This window comes from Physeter macrocephalus, chromosome 14, assembly GCF_002837175.3.
Source record: "Physeter macrocephalus isolate SW-GA chromosome 14, ASM283717v5, whole genome shotgun sequence".
NCBI classification, from domain to species: Eukaryota; Metazoa; Chordata; class Mammalia; order Artiodactyla; family Physeteridae; genus Physeter; species Physeter macrocephalus.
In genome coordinates, this window is record NC_041227.1 from 92,382,302 (window position 1) to 92,406,535 (window position 24,234).

At 41.5% G+C, this 24,234-nt stretch overlaps 2 protein-coding genes and 2 non-coding genes across 6 annotated transcripts; 3 read left to right on the top strand and 1 right to left on the bottom strand.

Annotated features, from left to right (window-relative positions):
• Window positions 1–102: 102 nt before the first annotated feature.
• Window positions 103–9,246, top strand: TSR1 (TSR1 ribosome maturation factor). 2 transcript variants are annotated; one of them, XM_007125452.3, is made up of 15 exons: window positions 103–213; window positions 402–505; window positions 824–1,043; window positions 1,163–1,297; window positions 1,670–2,094; window positions 2,869–3,028; window positions 3,462–3,619; window positions 3,878–4,074; window positions 4,835–4,997; window positions 5,347–5,457; window positions 6,200–6,332; window positions 7,866–7,982; window positions 8,401–8,541; window positions 8,646–8,720; window positions 8,846–9,246. In XM_007125452.3, the coding sequence occupies exons 1-15, from the start codon at window positions 117–119 to the stop codon at window positions 9,022–9,024; spliced, it is 2,415 nt and encodes an 804-aa protein (XP_007125514.1). In that variant the 5' UTR covers window positions 103–116; the 3' UTR covers window positions 9,025–9,246. The 2 variants fall into 2 exon arrangements, with proteins under 2 accessions (XP_007125514.1, XP_007125513.1); XM_007125451.3 differs by lacking the exons at window positions 103–213; window positions 402–505 and having other exon boundaries at window positions 838–874.
• On the top strand, window positions 5,599–5,693 carry LOC112066010 (small nucleolar RNA SNORD91 family). The gene has a single exon (XR_002892373.1). It is a non-coding gene; the product is annotated as a small nucleolar RNA SNORD91 family (small nucleolar RNA).
• LOC112066009 (small nucleolar RNA SNORD91 family) lies at window positions 6,461–6,555 on the top strand. Its single transcript, XR_002892372.1, has one exon. It is a non-coding gene; the product is annotated as a small nucleolar RNA SNORD91 family (small nucleolar RNA).
• Window positions 9,247–9,320: 74 nt separating the features above from the next.
• SRR (serine racemase) lies at window positions 9,321–24,214 on the bottom strand. Of its 2 annotated transcripts, XM_007125453.4 has the most exons (9): window positions 24,124–24,214; window positions 21,072–21,591; window positions 14,364–14,535; window positions 12,836–12,962; window positions 12,543–12,646; window positions 10,938–11,057; window positions 10,730–10,804; window positions 9,917–10,126; window positions 9,321–9,584 (listed from the first exon to the last, which is right to left on the bottom strand). In XM_007125453.4, the coding sequence occupies exons 2-9, from the start codon at window positions 21,098–21,100 to the stop codon at window positions 9,387–9,389; spliced, it is 1,035 nt and encodes a 344-aa protein (XP_007125515.2). In that variant the 5' UTR covers window positions 21,101–21,591; window positions 24,124–24,214; the 3' UTR covers window positions 9,321–9,386. The 2 variants fall into 2 exon arrangements, with proteins under 2 accessions (XP_007125515.2, XP_028354105.1); XM_028498304.2 differs by lacking the exons at window positions 12,543–12,646; window positions 21,072–21,591; window positions 24,124–24,214 and having other exon boundaries at window positions 14,364–14,450.
• Between the last annotated feature and the right edge of the window lie 20 nt (window positions 24,215–24,234).

The following is a 24,234-nucleotide window of genomic DNA, read 5'->3' on the forward strand; positions in this document are numbered from 1 at the left end:
CGCGGGCGGACAGAGGAGCCTTACTCCGCCGGGTGAGGACACGCCCCCAAGGCGGGGACCGGAAGCGCTCGGTTCGGCCCGGAAGTAGTGCCGAATTGGTACATGTGAGCGGCAGCATGGCGGCTCATCGCTCTGGCCCGCTTAAGCAGCAGAATAAAGCTCATAAAGGCGGGCGGCATCGGGGTCGGGGATCCGCGCAGCGGGACGGCAAGGGTAAGAAGGTGGGGTTGGAGGAAGAAGGGATGTTTAGTCGATATTAACTGCTTTTCTTCATGCCCAGAATGAGCTTCTACCTACTCCGGCGTGGACCCCGCGGCAAAGGCTCTGAGGAGGGCAGAGAGGGATCTCCTTTCTTGCCCTGCTAGTGCCTTGCGCAAGAGCCCTTTCTGGTCTCCCTCCAGGCCGTCTAGCACTGAAAACCCTAAGCAAGAAGGTGAGAAAAGATCTCAGCAAAGTGGACCAGAGGCATCGCGCCAGTCAGCTCCGAAAGCAGAAGAAGGAGGCGGTGAGAGGACCGGGGATTGGGGAATGGTGTGGCTTCACAACCGTTCTAGGCGGTTAATGCCTCGAACTAGAAAATGTGACCCTGGGAAGGGGCCAGGGATGGAGAGTAACCCTAGAGCACATGTCAGGCGTGCTGGCCCAGACTCATGCTAGAGCATTCTTTGTTCCTAGCTCCTGCCCGCTTCCTTGGCATACATGACACCTTTTACAAGAGAGATGCTGGTTGGCGGGTGGGGGTGGGCATCTGTACTGGTGGAAATGCAGTACCGAAACAAAGTACTGAAACATTGAGATGTTCTCTGATCCTTTCTTTCCTCAGGTTTTGGCAGAAAAGAGACAGCTCGGCAGCAAGGATGGCCCTCCTCATCAGGTACTGGTGGTTCCCCTGCACAACAGGATTTCCCTGCCAGAGGCCTTTCGACTGCTTCAGGATAGGGACACTGGAACAGTACACTTGAATGAATGGGGAAGCACCCATAGCTTTATGCTGTTATGCCCCCGCTTGAAACATCGGTGGTTTTTTACATCTGCAAGGCCAGGTTAGAGCATACAACAATATTTTCTATCACTGTGTTTTGCGTATTAGTGGTAATATTTTTTTAGTATAATGTACTGATGTCAACCACCTCTTCCTACTGACTTTGTCTTCTGTTTCCAGGGGATCTGCACACTGTGTTAGACATGGCTAAAGTGGCTGATACCATCCTGTTCCTCCTTGATCCACTAGAAGGCTGGGATAGCACTGGGGATTACTGCCTTTCCTGCCTCTTTGCTCAGGGCCTTCCCACCTATAGTAAGTGAGTTGGGAGTATTGGAGGCCAAGGAAGGAAGTGAATTAGCATGTATAGTGCACTTACAATTTGCCAGGCACTATGTCTGATGCTTGATACTATTGGAGGGTTGTACCTGTATGGCCTTAACTTGGTCCATTGTTCACAAGTTACCTATCACGATGTCTTTTTATTTCTGGACTGCCCATTGCCCAGAGAAAGAAGAAGAATATGAAGTTTGGTTTTATTGTGAAATTTCTTTAAGGTAGCGGAGTGTTGGGTTTCCCAGTGATCTCTGGGCTCACAACTGAACTGTTAGCTTGTTTGTGAGCCACAGGGGGGATTTTCATATAGTGAGGCAACAAGTCATATAACCCTTTCTTTTTTGTTCACAGCATTAGCTGTCCAGGGGGTTTTGGGCCTCCCACTGAAGAAACAAACAGATGTCAGGAAGAAGCTAAGTAAAGCAGTGGAGAAGCGCTTTCCTGATAACAAACTCCTCCTGTTAGACACTCAACAGGAGGCAGGGATGCTGCTCAGGCAGTTGGCTAACCAAAAGCAACGGCATCTTGCCTTTCGAGATCGGCACGCCTACCTATTTGCTCATGCTGCTGACTTTGTGCCTAGTGAAGAGAATAACTTGGTGGGCACCTTGAAGATCTCAGGCTATGTTCGTGGGCAGGCTCTGAATGTAAATAGCTTGCTGCATATCATTGGACATGGTGATTTCCAGATGAAACAGATAGATGCCCCTATGGACCCTTTCCCTTTAAATCCTAGAGTGATCAAATCCCCAGAGGACCCAGGCATGGCAATGGAGGTAAGATTGGTGTTCTTAAAAACTATGTATTGTAGATTCATGTGTAAGCTGGCAGAGGATGGGAACTACAGAGAGGGTAGTCTGTCTGCACACTTGGACAACTATCCTAGTCCCTGGAGGTAACGCCCAGTTCGAAATAAGGCAGTAGTCAACTACAAATACGTTGCTATATCATATACTTATCCAGTACTTTGTAGATGCCTTGCATAGCAGTTGGCTCTGAATTTATAGAAGGCACACAGGTTGTAGTCTCTTTCCTTAGACAACTTAATTAGGTCAGAAAAAAAAGGCAAAGACCTGTGAAATAAAGATTGAGAAAGCATGGTTGAGGTGCATACCTGCAGTGGAAGTTGAGAAAGAAGACTGGCAAGCTTCACAGAAGAGATCAGACTTGAGCTAGGTGTTGAGAAGGATGAACGTGATTTATGAGTTGAAAAGAGATGGAAGAATATCCTAGCAAATAAAGACAACATGAACCTAGGCAAAGTGATGGATCAAAGGGTTTCTTTGAACTCTGAAGATAACAAATTGATGGGAGTAAGGTAGTAATAAAAAGGTAGGCATGAGACCAGATTATGAAAGGTCTCAAGAGCCAAGCAGAGGTATAGACCTAGAATGGTAGGAAATAGAACCATTTGAAAAATTCTGACAAGTTTTCATTTTTTATTCTTCTATTTGAGGACTATGTTATTTCTAGATCTTTCTGGTTATTATGTTAGATTTAGTAGATTTTTGGCTAATATTTAATTGACCATCAACTGTTTGGGTTTTCAGATTTGTGCTACAGATGCTGTAGCTGATATGGAGGAAGATCTGAAGGTCCTAATGAAGGCAGACCCTGACAGACAAGAATCTTTGCAAACAGAGGTTATCCCAGATCCAATGGAGGGGGAACAGACCTGGCCCACGGAGGAGGAGCTGAGTGCAGCAAATGGTTGGTATTGGCAAACTTGAAATTCTGGCCTAGAATTGTGGGTTTTGTCTAGCTGCTCACAGTGAGGACCTTATAAGGTAGAGTAGGATGAGGAAGTATTTGGAAGTCTTCTCTTGCCTCCAAAGGCTATATGTTTTCACTAAGCAAACACTGGACACGGCTTTACTTCGTTTCTCAAAATTACTTACGTTATCATTTCCTAATGAACAGATAAACAACTTCTGATTTATTATGGGACTTATTTAGCTGTGTAAGTATTGCTAGTTCTGAGGCAGCTGAATTAAATTGGGAAGTAGTCTGTTCGATTTATAGTGCCTGCCAGAGTTCCTGGTATTGGTAGCGATATGTAAGATCTTGCCTATGTGAGAATGCCCAAAGTAATAGGGGCGGGAAGGAGGTATATAAGTTACTTAACTCATTTGGGCTTTTACAGACTTACTGAAGGAAACTTCCAAGGTAGTAAAGAAGGTTCCCAAAGGAACATCCAGTTATCAAGCTGAATGGATTTTGGATGAGGATGGCGAAAGTGGCGGGGAAGGAGATGAGTATGATGATATAGAACGTGAGGATTTTATGGAAGAGGAATCTCAGGTAAGGAAATGGGCCCTTGGGCAACTTCTGTGTACAGCCCCAAATGCAAGGCAAGGTGCATTCCTGACCTTAAGGGGTATGTGTGGTCAGTTTCTTAGGAATGACTTTGTTGCCGGGAATGAGACTTTGTTTTATAACTTAGTCTCTATTAGAATTGATATTGGTTTGGACTAGGTATCTAGTAGAATTATTTTAGCTCAGTGGCCTTTAGGGTAGAGATGTGGGTTTCCTCTGAAATTGTAATCCTTCGTTCTACAGGATGAGGGTAGTGAAAAGGAAGAAGAGGAGGAATGTGAAACTGTGACTATAGGAGAGTCCGTGCGTGATGATCTGTATGATGAGAAAGTGGATGAAGAGGCTGAGGAAAAAATGCTGGAGAAATATAAACAAGAAAGACTGGAAGAGATGTTTCCAGATGAAGTAGATACCCCCCGTGACGTGGCTGCTAGAATTCGGTTAGTCAACAAGTCTAAGATCAATCAGTATGTTTTTATTTAAAGCTTACGTGCCTCAGAACTATGTCAGTGTGATGTAAAAGAAGAAAAATACATTGTTCTTGCTCCTGAAGGGCTAATACCATATGGGAAGGTAAGACAGACATACGGGAAACAATGTTCATATTCTAGACTGTGTAGTACAGACTAATAATGTTACAGTACATTACTGAAGGAAATGCTGTGATTAATTAGCAAATGCTTCCTTTGGAGCTAAGACTCAAAGTATATCACATTTGGAGATTTGGGGAAGTTTGGGTAGAATAAAAGAGTGAGAATAAAAGAATGAAGATGTAGATGATCCTGTTTGGTCTAAAGGTGAGTCCAGAGAGTTTATGCTGGATATTAGAGAGATAAGGCTTTTATTGAGGACATTGCTAGTCAGGTTAAAGAGCCACTCCCTGATATGCACCAGAGAGCCACTGTAAATACTTTTAAGAAGCTGGGGTTTGGTGCTGAAATACTTGTTTCAGACTGTTTTGGAGTGTGGTTCTGATTTAAGCTGTTAGGTTATTTTGAGAGATAGTGAGTTCTTTTAAGCTAAAGCCTTAGGCATTTTGTTTATTTACTTATTTATTTTTCAAAAATTAAAAAAAATTTTTTTTGTTTTTTTTTCTTCTTTTTAAGCCTTAGCCATTTTAGAAGTGAGTTGAGTGAAACGGTTAAGTAGCACCATATAAATTTCACTATTGATTTATTTAAAATATCCTCTGTATTCTAGATTTCAGAAATACAGAGGCCTCAAGAGCTTCCGGACATCTCCATGGGATCCTAAGGAAAACCTCCCTCAAGATTATGCTCGGATCTTTCAGTTTCAGAACTTTATTAATACTAGGAGACGCATCTTTAAAGAGATTGAAGAAAAAGAGGCTGAAGGAGCTGAGGTATCTGCCTTCCTTTGTGCATCCCTATAATTTGTTTTTGCTTGCCAGGGTGCCCCCTCCACTCCTTCTGTTGGCATGAGTACCTTAATTAGTTTCGTGCTGCCTACAGCTGAATTAGAGGAGCTACTGAGTCACCGATAAGAGTGATATTGGGAACAAAGAGGTATCAGAGATGTTAACTGAAAAAGCTTAATCTAGGTAGTTGAGGCATCTGTGAAAGGCAGTCTTGGAGGGTGAGGATTGGCTTTATGGTAGTCTGAGAGACTTTTTAACATATTTGGAGAAATGCTTCATCATTATTGAGACCTTAAGGGTAATTGCATGATTGTTTTCTGCTTTCTTCTGGCAGGTTGGCGGGTATGTCACACTTCATGTCTCTGAAGTCCCTGTCTCAGTGGTTGAGCACTTCAAGCGAGGTGCACCCTTGATTGCATTTTCTTTACTACCTCATGAACAGAAGGTGAGTTAGTGTCTTGTGGGAAATGGGAGTTCTGACACTTTCCAACCAGTTTTGTCTGGCAGTCTAAAGTTTTCTGTGACTGACATTTTGCTCATTGGGATGCAAAATTCTGCCTTTATGATTAGAAGTCAGAGAGGATGACAGAGAAGTCGATGATGGTTTTCCCCAACATGTCTGAACCTGTCTGATACATCTCAGTGACGTGATCTCTGTGTGGTTCTGAGACTTCTCTGAGATAAGTACGTTTGTCAGGTCACACTTTAACAAAGGGTTGGCATCCATGAAAGTAAACAGGGTTAGTGCCAAGGTATAGATCTTTTTTCTCTTGATGGCCAGCAGTCATGTAGGTTGGGGTGTATGTGAGAGCTCTGGCCTTTTGGTCACTGTGAGTAAGGGTTGAGGCAAGAAGGGTCTTGAATGAGTGTGGTTTAGAGGTGTGTGATGAGTGAGTGACTTGTAGGCACTGATTTTGTGGCAGATGTTGAGCTTTGGCATGTTAGACATGGGAAGGTCACCTAGTGTAGCAGGGACATGAAAGCTCTGAAAACCAGCATATTTTCGATTTGAATGCCCGTTGTTGGTGGAGGTAAAAGTTGAATTTGTGTCTCTTCATCTACACTCCACCATAAATTAGTGTTGTCAGTTCTTAGAGTGAATCTAATCTGCTGGTTTGGTTTGCCTTCTTGCAGGTTAGGCTATTCTATTCCTGGTACGAAGTTATGTTTTCCCATTTGGTCCCCAGATGTCAGTACTTAATATGGTGGTGAGCCGGCACCCTGGCAACACTGAACCTGTGAAAGCTAAAGAGGAGCTGATCTTCCACTGTGGATTCAGGCGCTTCCGAGCCTCACCTTTATTCTCTCAGCACACTGCAGGTAAGCAGTAGGGAAGCTTCTGGGTTCTTGTCCATCTTACTGTCTTTTAGGGGACTGAGACTTGGGGAGAGGTGCAGAATATACCATTTCAAACTCTCAGTCTCTTAGAGGTATTTTCAGTACTCTGGTTTGGGAGCCAATGATGTTTCCATTCAAAGTGTCTGAACCTGTCTGAAGCATCCCAGTGATGCAACCTCTGTGTGGTGCTGAGGCTTCTCTGCCATGAGTATTTGCTGCAGAGGAGGTTTTGGATAGGAGTTGGCTGCTTTCTAGAGATGATGTGTCATGGAACCCTTGGCATCCATTGTGCCAGTGGCCGTGTGGGTGAAGGCTAGGGGTGGCCCTCAGTTGGATAAAGCAGAGTGTGTGGCTTCTGAGATGTTGAGACTGCATGAGACTTTAAAGAGTGGTGACCAGGAATACTTCTGTGACAAAAAATGATTGTGCTCTTACGTATTAGGAGTGGGAAGATGTTTGCATTAACTTGGGGGCTTCTGAACATTACCTACACTCTCAACTCTCAGCAATGGCCGGAGGAAGGTGATAAAGGCAGCATTAATGGATGCTCTGGATAATTTCTTTTCTCACCAGCCGTGCTGTCTAAATGAAGGATTAATTTCTCTTTCCCTTAAAATATTTTGTTTCCCTATAACATTCAGTATTAAAAAGGGTTAATACTGTATTAAAAAGGGTTTCGTTGAAGGTAAAGACAAGATCTAGATAGTCCCCAAGAAGAGATTACTAAAGTTTGGCCCTTGGCCAAATCTGTCCCACTGCTTGTTTTGTTAAGTAAAGTTTTGTTGGAATACAGTTGTGCTTTCTTGTTTAATTTTTAAAAAATGTCTGTGGCTGTTTTTGTGCTACAGTGAGAGCTGAGTAGTTGGAACAGAGACTATATGGCCACAAAGCCTAAAATATTTACTATCTGCGCATTTACAGAAAATGTTTGCCAGTCCTTGCTCAAGACTAAGAGCTGTTGAATTAGTGAAGTGTTTTTTTGTAAAGCACTGATTCTCAAATGAGGTAGGGGTGATGTGTATCAGAATCACCTGGAGAACTTTTTCCAACCCCAAAATATAGTTTAAGCTCCAAGATTCTGCCTCCAGTTGAAAAATCACTGATAGGATTGGGTTGTATCTTTCAGTTGTATTGAGGCCAGAAAATGTTTGGAGAATTAGTGGGATAAAGAAACACTAGTTGGGCTTCCCTGGTGGCGCAGTGGTTGGGAGTCCACCTGCCGATGCAGGGGACACGGGTTCGTGCCCCGGTCCGGGAAGATCCCACATGCCGCGGAGCGGCTGGGCCCGTGAGCCATGGCCACTGAGCCTGCGCGTTCGGATCCTGTGCTCCGCAACGGGAGAGGCCACAACAGTGAGAGGCCCGCGTACAGCAAAAAAAAAAAAAAAAGAAAAAAGAAACACTAGTTGCCTTAGGTTTAAGAGTTGCAGTGATACCGCTTTTCACAGGCCTCTGGATTACCTATTGTTTCTCAAAATACTTTTTGGTTTTTTTTTTTTTTAACCTTTATGGCAGCGGATAAACATAAATTTCAGAGATTCCTGACTGCTGACTTGGCTCTGGTGGTGACAGTATATGCCCCTATCACTTTTCCTCCTGCATCTGTGCTGCTTTTCAAACAGAACAGCAATGGTAAGTTGAGTTCACAGAGGTGAATAGGCCGATAGGCCTGTGGGTTCTTAATAAGATTAACTGCTTTCTGTATTTAAATTTGGGGGCCAAATGGCACAAGAAAGGTAATGATGATTTTCAAAATATTCCAATCTCAGCCTCATATTGGGTCTGAGGCAAGGATGACAAATGGGGTTTTATCTTGCTTGCAAACTGTAGCTAATTGGTAGAGGCTGTTCAGAGTGCTATATTTAGGGTAGGTTCTGAGGATAGGCTCAGCAGGAATATCACTTAGTGATCTTTGCCATGAACCCAGGAGGGGCAGCATAGTACATCCCTATTTTGTTTCCCTGAGATCTCACATAGGCCTTTAAATGGACTGGACAATAAATGAAGGCTTTGACCTATGGACTCCTGCTGCTCTGCTTTTGCCCCTTAGGAATGCACAGCCTCATTGCCACAGGCCATCTACTGTCAGTGGATCCAGACAGAATGGTCATCAAGAGAGTTGTTCTGAGTGGTCATCCTTTCAAAATTTTTACTAAGATGGCAGTGGTGCGTTACATGTTCTTCAACAGAGGTAGGTGTGACGGATGGGATCCAATTGCCTTTGTGGGATGAAGGTTGGATTTATATAGTATGGATAAATGTTTCATCTTGGTCTTCTGTGTGTTTGATTCTAAGAGGATGTGCTGTGGTTTAAACCGGTAGAACTGAGAACAAAGTGGGGCCGTAGGGGACACGTCAAGGAGCCTTTAGGTAAGAGAATGTGGGATTTGGGATCTTGTCTAGATTTCCCCAGTGCTACTAAATGACTATTGGGTTAGACCACTGCTTTAAAATTTCCTATTAAATTTGACCAACTCGTGCTGTTTTCTTTGTAGGTACTCATGGCCACATGAAGTGCAGTTTTGATGGGAAGCTAAAATCTCAGGACACAGTACTGATGAACCTCTATAAAAGAGTTTTCCCCAAATGGACTTATGATCCATATGTACCAGAACCAGTACCTTGGGTGAAAAGTGAGATTTCTTCAGCAGTGCCTGAAATGGACGTGGAATAATGGATTCAGTGGGATTCTGTCTCATTGCTACTAGTTAGCACTCTAGGGTTGGGAGCCTGTAGGTTGTGATTGGGCAGTTTATGTTTTCTACTTAAGCCTACTTAAGGTCTCCTGCTCCTTTTAGCAGAAGACTTTTCTTGGCCTTGACAAGGTATCTCAGTTAAGTATGGATGTTTTTCTATTGCAACTTAGTCCAAAAAACTATTAAAACTTACTGAAATATACATTCTCCATTAGGATTTCGAAAGCTCTTTAAGAGGGGAAGATAGGAAGTTGACAATGACCAGGAGACAAAATTTCCAAGTGTCTAGACAACTGAATCCCTTTTCTTCCTTTTGCACATATTAAACAGAAACAGATTGCTAAAGAGCTGGCTTTTCAGCCTGCTTCACCCAAGTTAGGGAAGTTAAGTCTACATTTCCACCACTGAGCACAATACAAATGTTCTTTACTTCTGCGGAAACTGTTTGAAAATGCTGAGACAGCACAGCGGCCACTCCAACACCAGCTGTAGGTTCAATAAGCAATTTCATCCTCTCCCACACCAGCTGGGTTGCATACTGTTGGTATAGAAGGGAGTAAGAATTAGTGAAATGGGAAAAGGGGAAAGAGCCTAGTTGGTTGGCCTTTATAATTAAAGGCCAGATGGGCATATAATATGCCCCGTCTGAATTTTCCTATTGCTATATGTTTGTGCTTGCCAATGAAGGGCAGGGCTTTTTTCATTCTAACTCTGCTTCTACGGTCTTAATACATCTAGGGCACCCTCCTACGTGTCATGAAATCACCTAGTTGAGTCCCTAGTGGGTGAGTTGCTACTTACAACAGGAGGGTTTTTTGCCTAAGAAGTTGCTCCATTCTTTTGTTATTTCCTTTCCTCTTGGGGCCTCACCTTAATTTCATCCTCCGTGACAGTGAAGACGTCATCCACGAGGTCCCTTATAATAGGCCAGGTGTTTAAGCCAATGCTGGATCTGACACCATCTGCTATGGTTTCTGGAGGATAGGGATTGGGGGTCAGTTCCCCTTTCAGTTTGGACTGGTAGCAGTCATTTGCATTCAAGGGTTCAGCAGCATATACCTTGACACTAGGTCTCAGAGCCTAGGAAGAGGAATATTAGATAGCTTACAACTAGCCACAGCATTTTGCCTGCATGCTTGCAGTAAAATGATTAGTACAGTTAACATATTTCTGCCCAAGAGGCTTTCTTTTAATCGATGTAATGGAAATAAGGCCTTTAAGCACTTGAAATTGTTTTCCACTCTGGCCTCGGTTGCCTAGATCACAGCTGGTTCTGCTGGTAACTTGGGAAAAGAGTAGCCACTGACTTGGATAGTAGGTTGGTGAGATGGAACTCAGAGGACTGTGAGGGTGCCACTCATTGTAATGGCTTTTGTGCTGTAAAGTTTTCATTAAGAAAAGGGTAGTGAGGGATTTCCCTGGCGGTCCAGTGGTTAAGACTCCGCGTTTCCACTGCAGGGGGCACAGGTTCAGTCACTGGGAACTAGGATTCCACATGCTGCGCGGCCAAAAAAATAAAAGGGTAGTAGTGAAGAGAAGGGCCTTCTATCTCAAGTGCCAAGGGATGGTGAGAAGGAATGGCAATTTGGGGGAATGTTGAGCAAGTATTCACAATGTACTATGATGTAAAATAAAACTCTTCTATGCCTGAAGTGGGGAGTCCTCCAGAAGCTGTTTTCTTACCTTAACTGTAATTGCTATTCCAGCAACCATTCCTCCTCCTCCTACAGGTACCACCAGTGCATCTACCAAGGGAACCTTTAATGAAAAGAATATAAAGTATAAATAGGTCTATAAATGGCCAGTTTTATACGTACATATAAAATAATTGGTTCTACGGCCAAACAGCATTACCAGTAAGTAGCTAAACAAGAACTAACTAAGCTTTTACCTGGTTTAGGACTTCCATGGCAATTGTCCCTTGCCCAGCTATCACTGCAGGCTCCTGGTTGGGATGTACCATGATGCCTTCTGTTTCTTCCACAATTCTTTTTGTAACATTTTCTCTGGACTGAAAGAGTACATTAATTTAGCTTACTTTATTTGTATTTAATAGAGTTCCCAACAAGTTAGATTCAATCATTTAACACTTTATTTGCCATCTACTTTTTTCAGAATTTGTTTTGGCACTGGGGATATAACTGAACAAAACAGTCCCTGCACTCAGTGGAGTTATGTTCTGATATGGTGAGGAGGGGTGGGATATAAGTAAATATATGGTATGTCTAAATGCTTTGGAGAAAAATGAATTTATTTTATATAGGGTGCTTGGGAAGGGCCACTGGTAAAGTGACATTTTAATAGATTTGAACAAGTCCTGTGTATCTCCAGAACATTCCAGGGAAAGAGTAACAGCAAGTACAAAGACGACAGAGAGGAGTGCTTGGCTTTCTGAGAAACTAAGTGTGGTTGGTGTGGAGTGTTTGGAGGAGAGTAATAGTGGGAGATGAAGTCAGAAAAATAGAAATGGGCCAGTTCATCTGGGCCATAGATGATTGCAAGAACTTTGGTTTCCACTGTGTATGAGATGGGGAACCACTGGAGGATTTTGGGCCGACAGACAAATTCTGACTTACTAAATGGATAGCTCTGGTTGCTCTTTTGGAAACAAGACTCGTGGGGCAAGGGTGGAAGCAGAGACCAATTAGGAGGCTACTGAATCTAGGTGAGGACTGACACTGGTTTGAATCAGGGTGATGAAGGTAGAGGCTGTTAGAAGTAGTTGGATTGGGCTTTTCTGGTGCAGTGGTTAAGAATCCACCTGCCAATGCAGGGGACACGGGTTCGAGCCCTGGTCCGGGAAGATCCCACATGCTGCAGAGCAACTAAGCCAGTGCACCACAACTACTGAGCCTGCTTTCTGGAGCCCGTGAGCCACAACTACTGAAGCCCGCGCGCCTAGAGCCCGTGCTCCGCAACAAGAGAAGCCACTGCAATGAGAAGCCCGCGCACCTCAACAAAGAGTAGCCCCCACTCGCCGCAACTAGAGAAAGCCCGCGCACAGCAACAAAGCCCCAACTCAGCCAAAAATAAATAAATTAATTAATTTTAAAAAAGCTGGATTATGGAAATATTTTGAAAGTAGGACTAAGATTTGGATGTGGGGTATCAGTTATCAAAGATGACTCCATGTTTTGAGGATAATGAAGGATAAAAGTTGCCATTTACTGAGATGGGGAAGACTGGAGGTGGAACAGTATTAAGATGAGGAGTTTGGTTTTAGACAGTAAGGCTGAGATGCCTTTTAAGGCACCCAAGTGGGAATGTACAAGTCCTGGTTAAGAGCAAAGTTCAGGTCTGGAGTTAGAGTGTAGGTGATATTTTAAACTGAGACTAATGAGATCATCTGAGTGAGTGTAGGTAGAGAAAAGGTCGTGCGTGCCAACACTTAGAGAAACAACAAAGGAGACGAGCTGCAGCCAGTAAGGTAGGAAGAGAAGTTTCATTTTACTGTGAAAGCTGTTAAGGTGGTACTGAACATTGCTCTCTTCCTTACCTCCTCGCTTTGTTCACTGTATACTATAGAGGCTCCATAGCCTTGTATTGCCAATTTTTTACAGGTGGGAGCTGTTTCGGGCACTACAATATAAGCAGGAATCCCTGGGAGGGAGAAGCATGTTTAGTTAGTACAAATCAGAATTTAGGATAGAAATTTATGTTCAGTTTGCTTGTAATCAGGGACTTGGAAATTTATTCCCACAGCTATCACGAACCTCACTGAAAGTTAAGGCTACTTTTCCAGTCCTCTCTGATGAGCCTACCCAGTACCCTGTGAAATTAATCAAGTACCTTGCAATTTGGCAGCATAGGAGAGAGCCTGACCATGGTTTCCACTGCTGTGAGTAACAACAGCTTTGGGCTTCTCTTCTGAAGTGGCAGAAATCAAGCCTCTGATTGCATTAAGGGCACCACGAATCTGGAAGAGAGGAATGGTGAATTAGTTTTTTTACATTTTTCTCTTCCAATACTGCACATCCACTCCATGACTAAATCTTATTGAGTCTGTCTCCTAAATATCTCATGTTCATCTTGGCCACTACCTTGGTGAGGCCTCATTTCTCAACTTGGTATCACCAAATCTCAGCTGATCCTGCCTCAAGGATTATTCTCATCTAATAGTTCCACTAGATTAGGAAAGTGAGTTTTTAAAAAACAAACGTTACCTTTTTCATTGATTGCCTATTTCTGTAAGAAAAGTACAAATCCCTTACAAGCTGCAGCCTTTCTAAACATATCTACCTCTACCGTTGTAGCCATCCTAAATTGCCTCTAGTTTCCATCCTACCAGGTTAGCTCACAACTCTGTACCTCTTGGCACGCTGACGCCTCTACCTGTAGTTCTTTTCCCCCACTCCCTGATCTGGCTAAAATTACTCATCCTATAAAACTTGGATCAGACAACACCTGGTTCAACCTCCTTGTTCTCCCAGGCAAAATTAGGTACTTCATTCGTTTCCATGGCCCTTGTTTGTATCTCTTTTAAGACACTTGTCATCAACCTATTTTGTCTTCCCCTTCAAGTATGGATACAGGGCAAGGCCTAGTGTACATACACCTAGTATAGTTAGTGAAAATAAGTGCTTGATGCGTGATGAATGAAAAATAAACCGTGGCAGAAGCAAAGGGCAAAAGAGAATGGAGAAGTTTTTGTTGGTTTAAAATAAAAGTTCTCAGTTAATGGGTATGGAAAAAGGTAAATTCCTGAAATCCTAAAGCTACCACTTAATGGGTACTAACAATACCTGTTAGGCACAGTGCAAAATGCAGCTTTTCAGATTTTTACCTGAATGGATCTTAAAGTTCAACTAACGGTCAGAAAATTCTGGTAACAAATCAGCACAGAAATCTATCTATATGCATAGGAGAGGCACTGACGTATTTTGTAGAAAAATGTCCTGTTACATGAGGGTTGAGCTAGGGTTAGATCGTTTACATTCATAATAAGGTATAAACAAATAGTAAGCTGACAAAGTGAATGCCTAAGCTTGGCTATATACAGGGTGATCACACGTGTCCAGGTTGATGACTGTGGTCTCGGTTTAATCGTTAGAAGTTCCCCCTTTTCATTCTCAAACATGTCCTAGTTTGGATAGTAAATTATATGTGATCACCTTAATTATACGGAATTTTGAGATTGTGTAAAAGTGGCTCCTGTCAATGCCATGATACTAACTAGCTAGGACTTGAGCAAAGGAAAATTTCTACAACCCTCTCTTTAGCTGTAAAAAGATATTAACTGTACCTACCTCACTGGGTGGTCAAGAGAATCAAAGTGGCTTGAAAAGAAACATGATACACTATCAAAAGGGATTGTTACCTTAAAAGATCCAGTTTTCTGGAAGAGTTCGCATTTGAAGAAAAGATTGCGCCCTGTTACTTGATTCAAAATGGAGCTTGTTAGCACTGGTGTGAGGTGGATAAAATCTCGAATGTTGACATGTGCTTTTTCAACATCAGCAAAGGAGATGCAGTACTGATCACACATGGTTCTGAAACCCAGGAATAAGAGAGGGGTCAAAGCAAGCCTAGACAATGTGTTTAAAGAAGATTTTGAAAATGCATAACACAGACCCATGGAATGTACACCAAGAATGAACCATAATGTAAACTATGGACTTTGGTGCTAATGGCATGTCAATGTAGGTTCAGTTGTAACAAATATACCACTCTGGTGGGGGATGCTGATAATGGAGGAGGCTATACATGTGTGGGGGCCGGGAGTATATGGCAAATTTCTGTTCCCATCAATTTTGCTGTGAACCTTAAACTAAAACAAACAAACAAACAAACAAAAAACCCAAAAAACAACCAAACAAAAATCTTTAGAAAAAAAAAAAGAAAATGCATAACATAGGAAAATAGACTCAGGGCCTGTGGTGTTAATGTGGGGACTGTCTCCATTACTGGGGTCCAGAATCTCTGCATAAGGGAACTTCTCTTGAAGCTGAGTTTCTTGGTGTATAAGTTTGCTCTGTTGAAACCTCATAGGAGATAACTGGTGATGATTATTGAAGGCTTAAAGCTCAGCCCTCACCCCTACCATCCATCTCTTGGCACTGCCACTGGTCTCTACATTTTCATGATTGTGAAGCTTGAATAAACTGGGTTCAAAATCTGCTACAACTTTTTATTTTAAAAAAATATTTCACAATTTACCAAGGGGAAAAATTGCCTACAATCCTACCATCTTAATAAATTATGTTCACTATATTTCCTTCTGTTTTTTCAATATACATATATGACAGTTAAAATCAAACCATAAATAACATCTTTACTCCTTTTCCATTTGGCTCATTCTTCAAAGTTTTCATAATTATAATTTTCAGTAACCGTGTTATGCTTACACTTTTTACTATTTTTACTGTAGTGTTTAAACATGAATTTTCTCTTTATTTTTCCTTATTAACAAAGGTAATGTATGTTCAATAGAAAAACAATTTAATCTGCTTTCCTCTCCAAAGACAATTGCTACTGAAGCTCTGTTGTCTCTCTTTCCAGGCCCACATACATATGCAGACAAAACTTTTTTTTTTTTTTTTTTTTTTTTTGTGGTATGCCGGCCTCCCTCTGCTGCGGCCTTTCCCGTTGCGGAGGACAGGCTCCGGACGCGCAGGCTCAGCGGCCATGGCTCACGGGCCCAGCCGCTCCGCGGCATGTGGGATCCTCCCAGACCGGGGCGCGAACCCAGTTCCCCTGCATCGGCAGGCGGACGCGCAACCGCTGCGCCACTAGGGAAGCCCAGACAAAACTTTTTTGACAGGTTTGTTAACTTGCGTTTTTCAGACAATATATCTATGAATCTTTGCTTATCAATAGATATATTTATGTGACTTTTTATTTTTATTTTATTTGATGTGGAACATTTTTTAAAGTCTTTATTGAATTTGTTATAATATTGCTTCTGTTTTTTTATGTTTTGTTTTTTTTTGGCCGCGAGGTATGTGGTATCTTAGCTCCCCAACCAGGGACTGAACCCGCATCCCCTGCATCGGAAGGCGAACTCTTAACCATTGGACTGCCAGGGAAATCACTATGTGATTTCTAGTGAAATGACTTACTAGTACTTCTTTTTACAAAAATACCATAGTTTTAGATAACTCTGTTGTTGAACATTTAAGAAATTTTTTTTTTTTTTTTTTTTTTTTTTTTTTGCGGTACGCGGGCCTCTCACTGCTGTGGCCTCTCCCGTTGCGGAGCACAGGCTCCGGATTAAGAAATTTTTTTTTTGTTGTTGTTGTTGAACATTTAGATTTCCTTTTTTTTTTTTTTTTTGGCTATGATAAATAATGATGTAATGAACAGCCTTGTTGCAAGATCTCTGTTTATCTCTATACATGCTTTGAGTAGATTCCACCAGTGGTATTTTACATTAAAAGGCATACACACGTCTAAGGCTTTTTTTTTTTTTTTTTTAACATCTTTATTGGAGTATAACTGTTTTACAATAGTGTGTTAGTTTCTCCTTTACAACAAAGTGAATCAGTTATACATATACATATGTTCCCATATTTCTTCCCTCTTGCGTCTCCCTCCCTCCCACCCCGTCTAAGGCTTTTGATACCACTGCCAAACTGATCTCCAGAAGAGTTATAGATTATATCAATTTATACTCCAACAGCACTTTCTAAGGAATGACTGTTTTCCTTCACCCTTACTGTATCATTTTTATCTGTCAATTTAATGAAGTATGTCTAGTAGTTTACATTTAATTACTAGTGACTGAACTTTTTATTTTATTGAAGGTTGATTTACAGTGTTAATTTCTGCTGTAGAGCAAAGCGATTCAGCTATACACATACATACATTCTTTTTCATATTCTTTTCCATTATGGTTTATCATAGGATATTTAGCATACATAGTTCTCTGTGCTGTAGGACCTTGTTGTTTATCCATTCTTTTTTATATATATAAATTTATTTATTTATGGCTGCGTTGGATCTTCGTTGCTGCACTTGGGCTTTCTCTCATTGCGGTGGCTTCTCTTGTTGCGGAGCACGGGCTCTAGGCATGTGAGCTTCAGTAGTTGTGGCTCACGGGCTTTAGAGCACAGGCTCAGTAGTTGCAACACATGGGCTTAGTTGCTCCGCGGCATGTGGGATCTTCCCGGACCAGGGATCAAGCCCGTGTCCCCTGCATTGGCAGGCGGATTCTTAACCACAGCGCCACCAGGGAAGTCCCTGAACATTTTTTCTGTATACTTACTGGCCACTAATTCTTTTTTTTTTTTTTTAAACTAGATCCTTACTCTATCTACAATTTCCCCTTTCTTCTTTGCCTTTAATATTTATTTATTTATTTATTTATTTTTGGCAGTGTTGGGTCTTCGTTTCTGTGCGAGGGCTTTTTTAGTTGTGGCAAGCGGGGGCCACCCTTCATCGCGGTGCGTGGGCCCCTCACCATCGCGACCTCTCTCGTTCCGGAGCACAGGCTCCAGACGCGCAGGCTCAGTAGTTGTGGCTCACGGGCCCAGTTGCTCCGCGGCATGTGGGATCCTCCCAGACCAGGCCTCGAACCTGTGTCCCCTGCATTAGCAGGCAGATTCTCAACCACTGCGCCACCAGGAAAGACCCTGGCCACTAATTCTTTTGTGAATCATTAACATACCATTTACTGACTGAATCATCCTTTCCTTTGAAATACATTTATAAAAAATTAAATATCTATTAATGCTTGGGGCTTTTGTGGATTTAGTATTTTGTTCCATTGATCAGACTGCCAATTCCTTTCCCAGCTGTTCATTGTATTAATACGTTCTTCCCTGATTTCTCTTTCTAAAATTTATTGGCTTTTCTCACACACCAATTCTTCCAAATGAATTTCAGAAATCCTTTACCAAGTTTGCCAGAAATTCCACTCTACAATCTACAAATGAATTGGGGGCATGACTGACATTTAAAAATATTGAGTCTCCCCATCCATTAACATGGGTGTCTTTTAATTTAGTAAAGTCTTTTTTTTTTAATGGATTCTTTTTTAACAAATTTTTGTTTATTTATTTATTTTTGGCTGCACTGGGTCTTCGTTGCTGCACGTGGGTTTTCTCTAGTTGTGGCGAGCGGGGGCTACTCTTCGTTGCGGTGCATGGGCTTCTCATCGCAGTGGCTTCTGTTGTTGTGGAGCATGGGCTCTAGGCACACGGGCTTCAGTAGCTGTGGCTCGTGGGCTCAGTAGTTGTGGCTCGAGGGCTCTAGAGCGCAAGCTTAGTAGTTGTGGCACACAGGCTTAGTTGCTCCGCAGCATGTGGGATCTTCCCGGACCAGGGCTTGAACCCGTGTCCCCTGCATGGGCAGGCGGATTCTTAACCACTATGCCACCAGGGAAGCCCTAGTAAAATCTTTTTGTTTTAGGTTTCTTAGTAAAGTTATCATAATTTATTTATGCCCTGTATAGATCTGATTAAATTTATGCCTAAGTATATTTTTGCTGCTTTTGAGATAAGGCATTTTTAAACTGCTTACTGATGATGTATATGAAAGTTAATAATTTTTGTATATTTATCATGTAATAGGATACTTTACCAGATTATCTTGTTAGATCTAATAGTTTTACAGTTTATTCTCTAAACAATCATGCTATCTGCAAATAAAGATAATTTGCCTTTACCTTAAAAATGTACCTCTCGTAACTTTTTCAATGACTTCATAGTTATTGGTTTATATGGATTTGCCATCTCTTCCTGAATTAATTTCAGTAATTTTTTTGGTAAAATCACTTAATTTGAAATTTATTAGTATAAAGCTGTACATATTAATATTTCTAAGTATTTTTCATATCTGTGGTATTGATTCATTCAACAAATTTGAGCACCATCTGAGCACCTTCTGTGTCAGATACTGTTTGATCTGGGGATATAGTATTTGAAAAGTAGACTTGTTCCTCCTTTCATAAAGATTACAATGTATTGGAGAGGTGTCTAACAAATAATCCAATTAAATATGTATTTACAAACACTGATGTGTTAACTTAGGGAAGTGTATTATGATAGGATACTATAGTGGGAGGCCTTATTTAGATCAGTAAAGGAGGTCAATGAAGACCCTTTATGTAGAAGTGAATTTTTATTATTTTGTGAATAATTAGTTTTTTTTTTCTTGAGAAGTAAAATTAAATTATGACCTAAAAGATGAATGGGCAGAGTAGTGGGGAAAGTGTTTCAGGTAGAGGGAATATTATGTGAAGGCTTTAAGGAGGGAAAGAGATTGGCATTTTCCAGGAATTAAAAGGTCAATGTGTCTGAAAATGTGATCAATGGGAAATGTGATAAGAGATAAGGAGACTGAAGTTGGCAGAGTCTAGATCATAAGGGACCATGACTCATGGAATTTTTTTTTGGCCGCACCGCATGGCATGCAGAACTTTCCAGACCAGGGACTGAACCCACACCCCCGGCAGTGGAAGCATGGAATCTTAACCAATGGACCACCAGGGAAGTCCATGGATTTTTTTTTAAGAGCAATAAAATGCCATTGGACTTGTGGTTACCAGGGGAGGGGGCGGGGAGGGATAAATTGGGAGATTGGGACTGACATATACACACCACTATATATAAAATAGATAACTAATAAGGACTTACTGTATAGCAGAGAACGCTACTCAATACTCTGTAATGACCTATATGGGAAAGAATCTAAGAAAGAGTTCACTTTGCTGTACAGTGGAAACTAACACAACATTGTAAATCAACTATACTCCAATAAAATTTTTTTTAAAAATGCCATTGGAGAATTCTGAGCAGGTAAGTGACATGTTAGAATCCGTATTTACAGAAAATCACTTGCTACATTGCAATGAATGAAAAGGAAAGATCTAAGAGTGGAATCAAGGTATCCAGTTATGAAGTATTACAGTTGTCCACACGAAAAACAACAGGGGGGCTTGGATGGTGAAAGTGGAGGTAGAAAAAAATAATCGTTCAAGATACATTTTGGAAAAACAAACCCATTGAAAAATGGGTGAAGGACTTGAACAGATATTTCTCCAAAAAAGATATACAAAGGGCCAACAAGCACATGAAAAGATGCACAACATCACTAATCATTAGAGAAATGTAAATCAAAACCACAGTGAGATACCACCTTATGCCTATTAGGATGGCTACTATTTAAAAAAACCCCAAACTGGGAAAATAACAGGTGTTGGCAGGATGTACAAAAACCGGAGTCCTTGTGCACTGTTGGTTAGAAATGTAAAATGGTGCAGTTGCTGTGGAAAACAGTGTGGTAGTTCCTCAAAAAATTAAACAGTATTACCATATGATCCAGCAATTCCACTTCTGGTTATATACCCAAAAGAATTCAATGAGGGTCTCAAAGACATATTTGTACACCTATGTTCATAGCAGCATTATTTGCAATAGCCAAAAGGTGGAAGCAACCCACGTATCCAGCGACAGATAAATGGATAAACAAAATGTGATATATACATACAACGAAATATTATTTACCCTAAAAAAAGGAAATTCTGACATGTGCTGTAACATGGATGAATCCTGGGGATATTACGCCAATTGAAAAAGCCAGTCACAAAAAGACAAATACCATATGGTTACACTTATGTGAGGTACCTAGAGTAGTCAAATCCATAGAAAGTAGAACAGTGATTGTAAGAAGCTGTGGGGACGAGGGGGCAATGGGAAGTTGTTGTTCAATGGGTATAGTTTCAGTTTTGCAAGATGAAAAGAGTTCTGGAGATTGGTTGTACAACAATGTGAATGTACTTAACACTACTGAACTGTACACTTAAAAATGGTCATGATGGTATATTTCACGTTACGTGTATTTTACCACAATTAAAAAACACACACGCACATACATTTTGGAGATTATAATTAGTTAGACCTCTTGGTTACGAATGATAGAACCCCAATTTGAACTGGCTTAGGCACAAGAGGGAGGTGATGAGAATTTACTGGCTCATGGAATCCAAGGAAGAGTTGAACCATGGGAAGGGCAGGAACATGGCACATCAGGAACAACTGGAACTAGGGACTTTGAGATTTTCCAGGACTTTCTCATTGTTTCTCACCTCTGCTGCTTTCTGCATGTCGGCTTCATTCTTTTCACTGCAGACCAGCTGGTTCCGCATGGCAGGACACATGGCTGCTGACAGCTCCTGTGTTTTACATTTTACGGCTTCCAAACTGGAGAGGGATTTTCTTTTTTTCTTAGTTTCAGTTAAAAAAATTCTGGGTAGGGACTCTGATTGGCCCATCTAGGCCCAGGACCAGTGGCCAAGGGTGTGAGGTCATTTAAGACTATACTATGCAATAGAAGTATTTACAGAAACATGAAACAGAAACAATGATTTCTATAACACAATATCAAATATGTACATTTAAAACACATACATATACAAAACAATACTATATATTATTCAAAGATACATGTATATCCAAGGACATGTATCAAACACATTAGAGTGGCTACTGAAGGAAGAGGGAAGTAACATGACTGGGAATTGGAATGAAGGAAAAAAAGATAAAATGATAAAGGCCTTGTTGATGATAATGTGAACTGAACAGCAGGACTGCCTCAAATCTCTGCACCTGAGGGAAAAATAGGAGCAAATGAAGGGAGTAAAACAGGAAAGGAAAAAAGGAAATAGAAAAAGGAAAAGAGAAAGTACTTCTGAGTGAGAGTAAGGGACAGTTTTCAAGAGAAAAGGAAGGTGAAAATGTTGAGGTGATGAACTCCATACGTCACCACTACAGATATAGAAGAGACATATCCTGATATCGGATTGAATGTGGGGACTGAGGGAGAGGGAGGTGTCAAGGATAACGCTTGGGTTTCAACTTAGATGGTGGTATAATTTACTGAGATATAAGGCTGGCAAAGAAACAAATATTTTAGGGGAAAATCAGAGATTTGATGAGCTAAGTTTGCATTACCTATGAAGCATTTGGTAGGATGTCTTTTGAATTTTCAAAATTTTTTGCCAGAAATGTGTCTATTTTAATGTCTATTTCTGAAGAATGAGTGCTCCAATTTATCAAGTGCTGTTCTTTTTCCTTTATTATTTCTGATTTTATCCTTATTTCTTCCTTCTATTTTTACTTTCTTTTTCTACCCTTATTGAATATGTAGCTTATTAATTTTCATTCTTTTTACTTATTTATTTATTTATTTGGGCACGCTGTGCAGCTTGTGGGATCTTAGTTCCCCAACCAGGGATCGAACCCAGGCCCTTGGCAGTGAGAGCTTGGAGTCCTAACCACTGGACTGCCAGGGAATTCCCAAGATAACCATTTAAAAAAGTTTAGTATGGGGTTTCCCTGGTGGCGCAGTGGTTGAGAGTCCGCCTGCCGATGCAGGGGACACGGGGTCGTGCCCCGGTCCGGGAGGATCCCACATGCCGCGGAGTGGCTGGGCTAGTGAGCCATGGCCGCTGGGCCTGCGCGTCCGGAGCCTGTGCTCCCCAACGGGAGAGGCCCGCGTACCGCAAAACAAACAAACAAAAAAAGTTTGGTATGTATTCTTCCACATCTTTTTTGATGTATTTATATAGAAATTTACATATGCAATAAATGGTTTTGTTGCACTCAGAACCATACTCTATATCTTGTTCTGCAATTGGCTTAAAAAATTAACAATGTATCTTTTTTAAACAATATCTTGAATAAATCAGCACATATTTTATTTCTTTAAACTCAGCTTTCATTGTGATACAGGTCTAAATATGGTTGTCTTTTCACTTATTTCTACCTGGTATTTCATGAACCCTTTAAATTTGAGGGTTGAATTTAAGTCTTAAATCCAAATTTTCCATCACCTTAGTAAATTTTCTTCTATTATATATTTGATTATTGCTCCTCCTCAGTCAGTTCTGTTATCACCTTCTGGACTCATATTTGATTATTAGTTTTCTGGATCCATTCTCCATATCTCGTACCTTTACCTCTCAATAGTTTCTATTATATTTTCCCTCTGAGTTCTCATAAAATTTTTTGAGCTGGTTTAACTTTTGGCATATCTCATCTGCAGCTCACTGATACTGCTGTATTAATTTGGCAATGGTGTTTTTCCTAAGAAAGTTTTCTTCCGATTATTTTTCCATTAAAAAAAAAACTGTTGCAATGTCCTCGTCAATTTCACTATGAAAACAAATTAATTTTAAACATTTTTTTTCCTATTTCTTTCATATCTGTTTTAAAGATTGCCATTTGCTCTGACCACTCCAATCACTCCCCTTCTTTTGCTATCTATTGACTTTCTCCATCTGTTGAGAACTTCGTGGAGGCGAAGCGTCTGCCACCTAATAGGAATTGAATGAGTTGTCAGAGATTGTTTAAATCTTTTAAGCCCAGTCTAAGGAATAAATCGGTAACTATTCTTTGATGGTGTAGAGGTCCAATACGTTGTGTGGGACTGGGAAGGAGCAAGAGGTGGAGGGAAGCAGCCTTGCAAGAGGAGGGAGTTCCACCACAGTTCTGAACACGGGGCTCATGAACAAACAGGTAAAGTACCAGTCTTCAGATCCAGTTACATTTTAAAGATGAAAAAAAAAAAAAAAATCAACCTGAGATCCAGGAAAGTCAAGTAATTTTTCCCAGAATCCACAGTGATACAGAAATTCCCAAATCGACTCATAACACCTCCTGACTTATTTCCACACAACCCCTTCCCTCAGCAAGAGCCATCTATACTGTATTAAAAAAAAAAAAAAAAGTCACGAAGTTTGGGCTGTAGATTGCCATAAAGGAAAAGACTTTTGAGTCTCTGGTAATTACCGATTGTGTCACCCTGGGCAATTGGCTACGGTTCTCTGGGATTCAGTTTCCTCATCTTAAAAAAAAAAAAAAAAAAAGAGAAAAGAAAAAAAAGGGGCATAATACTAACTACCCTACAAGATCTTGAAGGTCGCAAAGTAAAAGCCTGGGGCAGTAGTCCGGGCCTGTGGCGGGAGACCCTGGCCTAAGATGACTGGAAAGGGCCAGACGGTGGAGGGCCCCGTCAACCCGAGCCCCAGGCTGGTACCGGTGTCCTCGAAGGCCACCACGGCAGCAAGAGCAGCCACCGCAGCGAACGCCCGCCTTGCCTGGCCTGGCTCGGCCGGACCAGACCTCACCTCACCTCACCTCCCAGGTGCCGCGCCTCCAACTCCAGCCTCGGCGCACCTTCCCGGCCACACCTCTGCGCACGCGCGGCGCCCGCCTGCCCCTCCCAGGCTTGCGGCCCGCCTCTTCCCG

What these genes read in the sequence shown, in the direction of transcription:
- TSR1 (XM_007125452.3), top strand. Translation starts at nt 117, where the DNA reads ATGGCGGCTCATCGCTCTGGCCCGCTTAAGCAGCAGAATAAAGCTCAT. An exon ending in TACTACCTCATGAACAGAAG is followed by an intron (nt 5,458 to 6,199) that starts GTGAGTTAGTGT and finishes TTTGGTCCCCAG; the next exon opens with ATGTCAGTACTTAATATGGT. An exon ending in ACACGTCAAGGAGCCTTTAG is followed by an intron (nt 8,721 to 8,845) that starts GTAAGAGAATGT and finishes TTTTCTTTGTAG; the next exon opens with GTACTCATGGCCACATGAAG.
- SRR (XM_007125453.4), bottom strand. Translation starts at nt 21,100, where the DNA reads ATGAAGCCGACATGCAGAAAGCAGCAGAG. An exon ending in ACATGCAGAAAGCAGCAGAG is followed by an intron (nt 14,536 to 21,071) that starts GTGAGAAACAAT and finishes CCTGGGTTTCAG; the next exon opens with AACCATGTGTGATCAGTACT. An exon ending in GAATAGCAATTACAGTTAAG is followed by an intron (nt 10,127 to 10,729) that starts GTAAGAAAACAG and finishes TCCTCTTCCTAG; the next exon opens with GCTCTGAGACCTAGTGTCAA.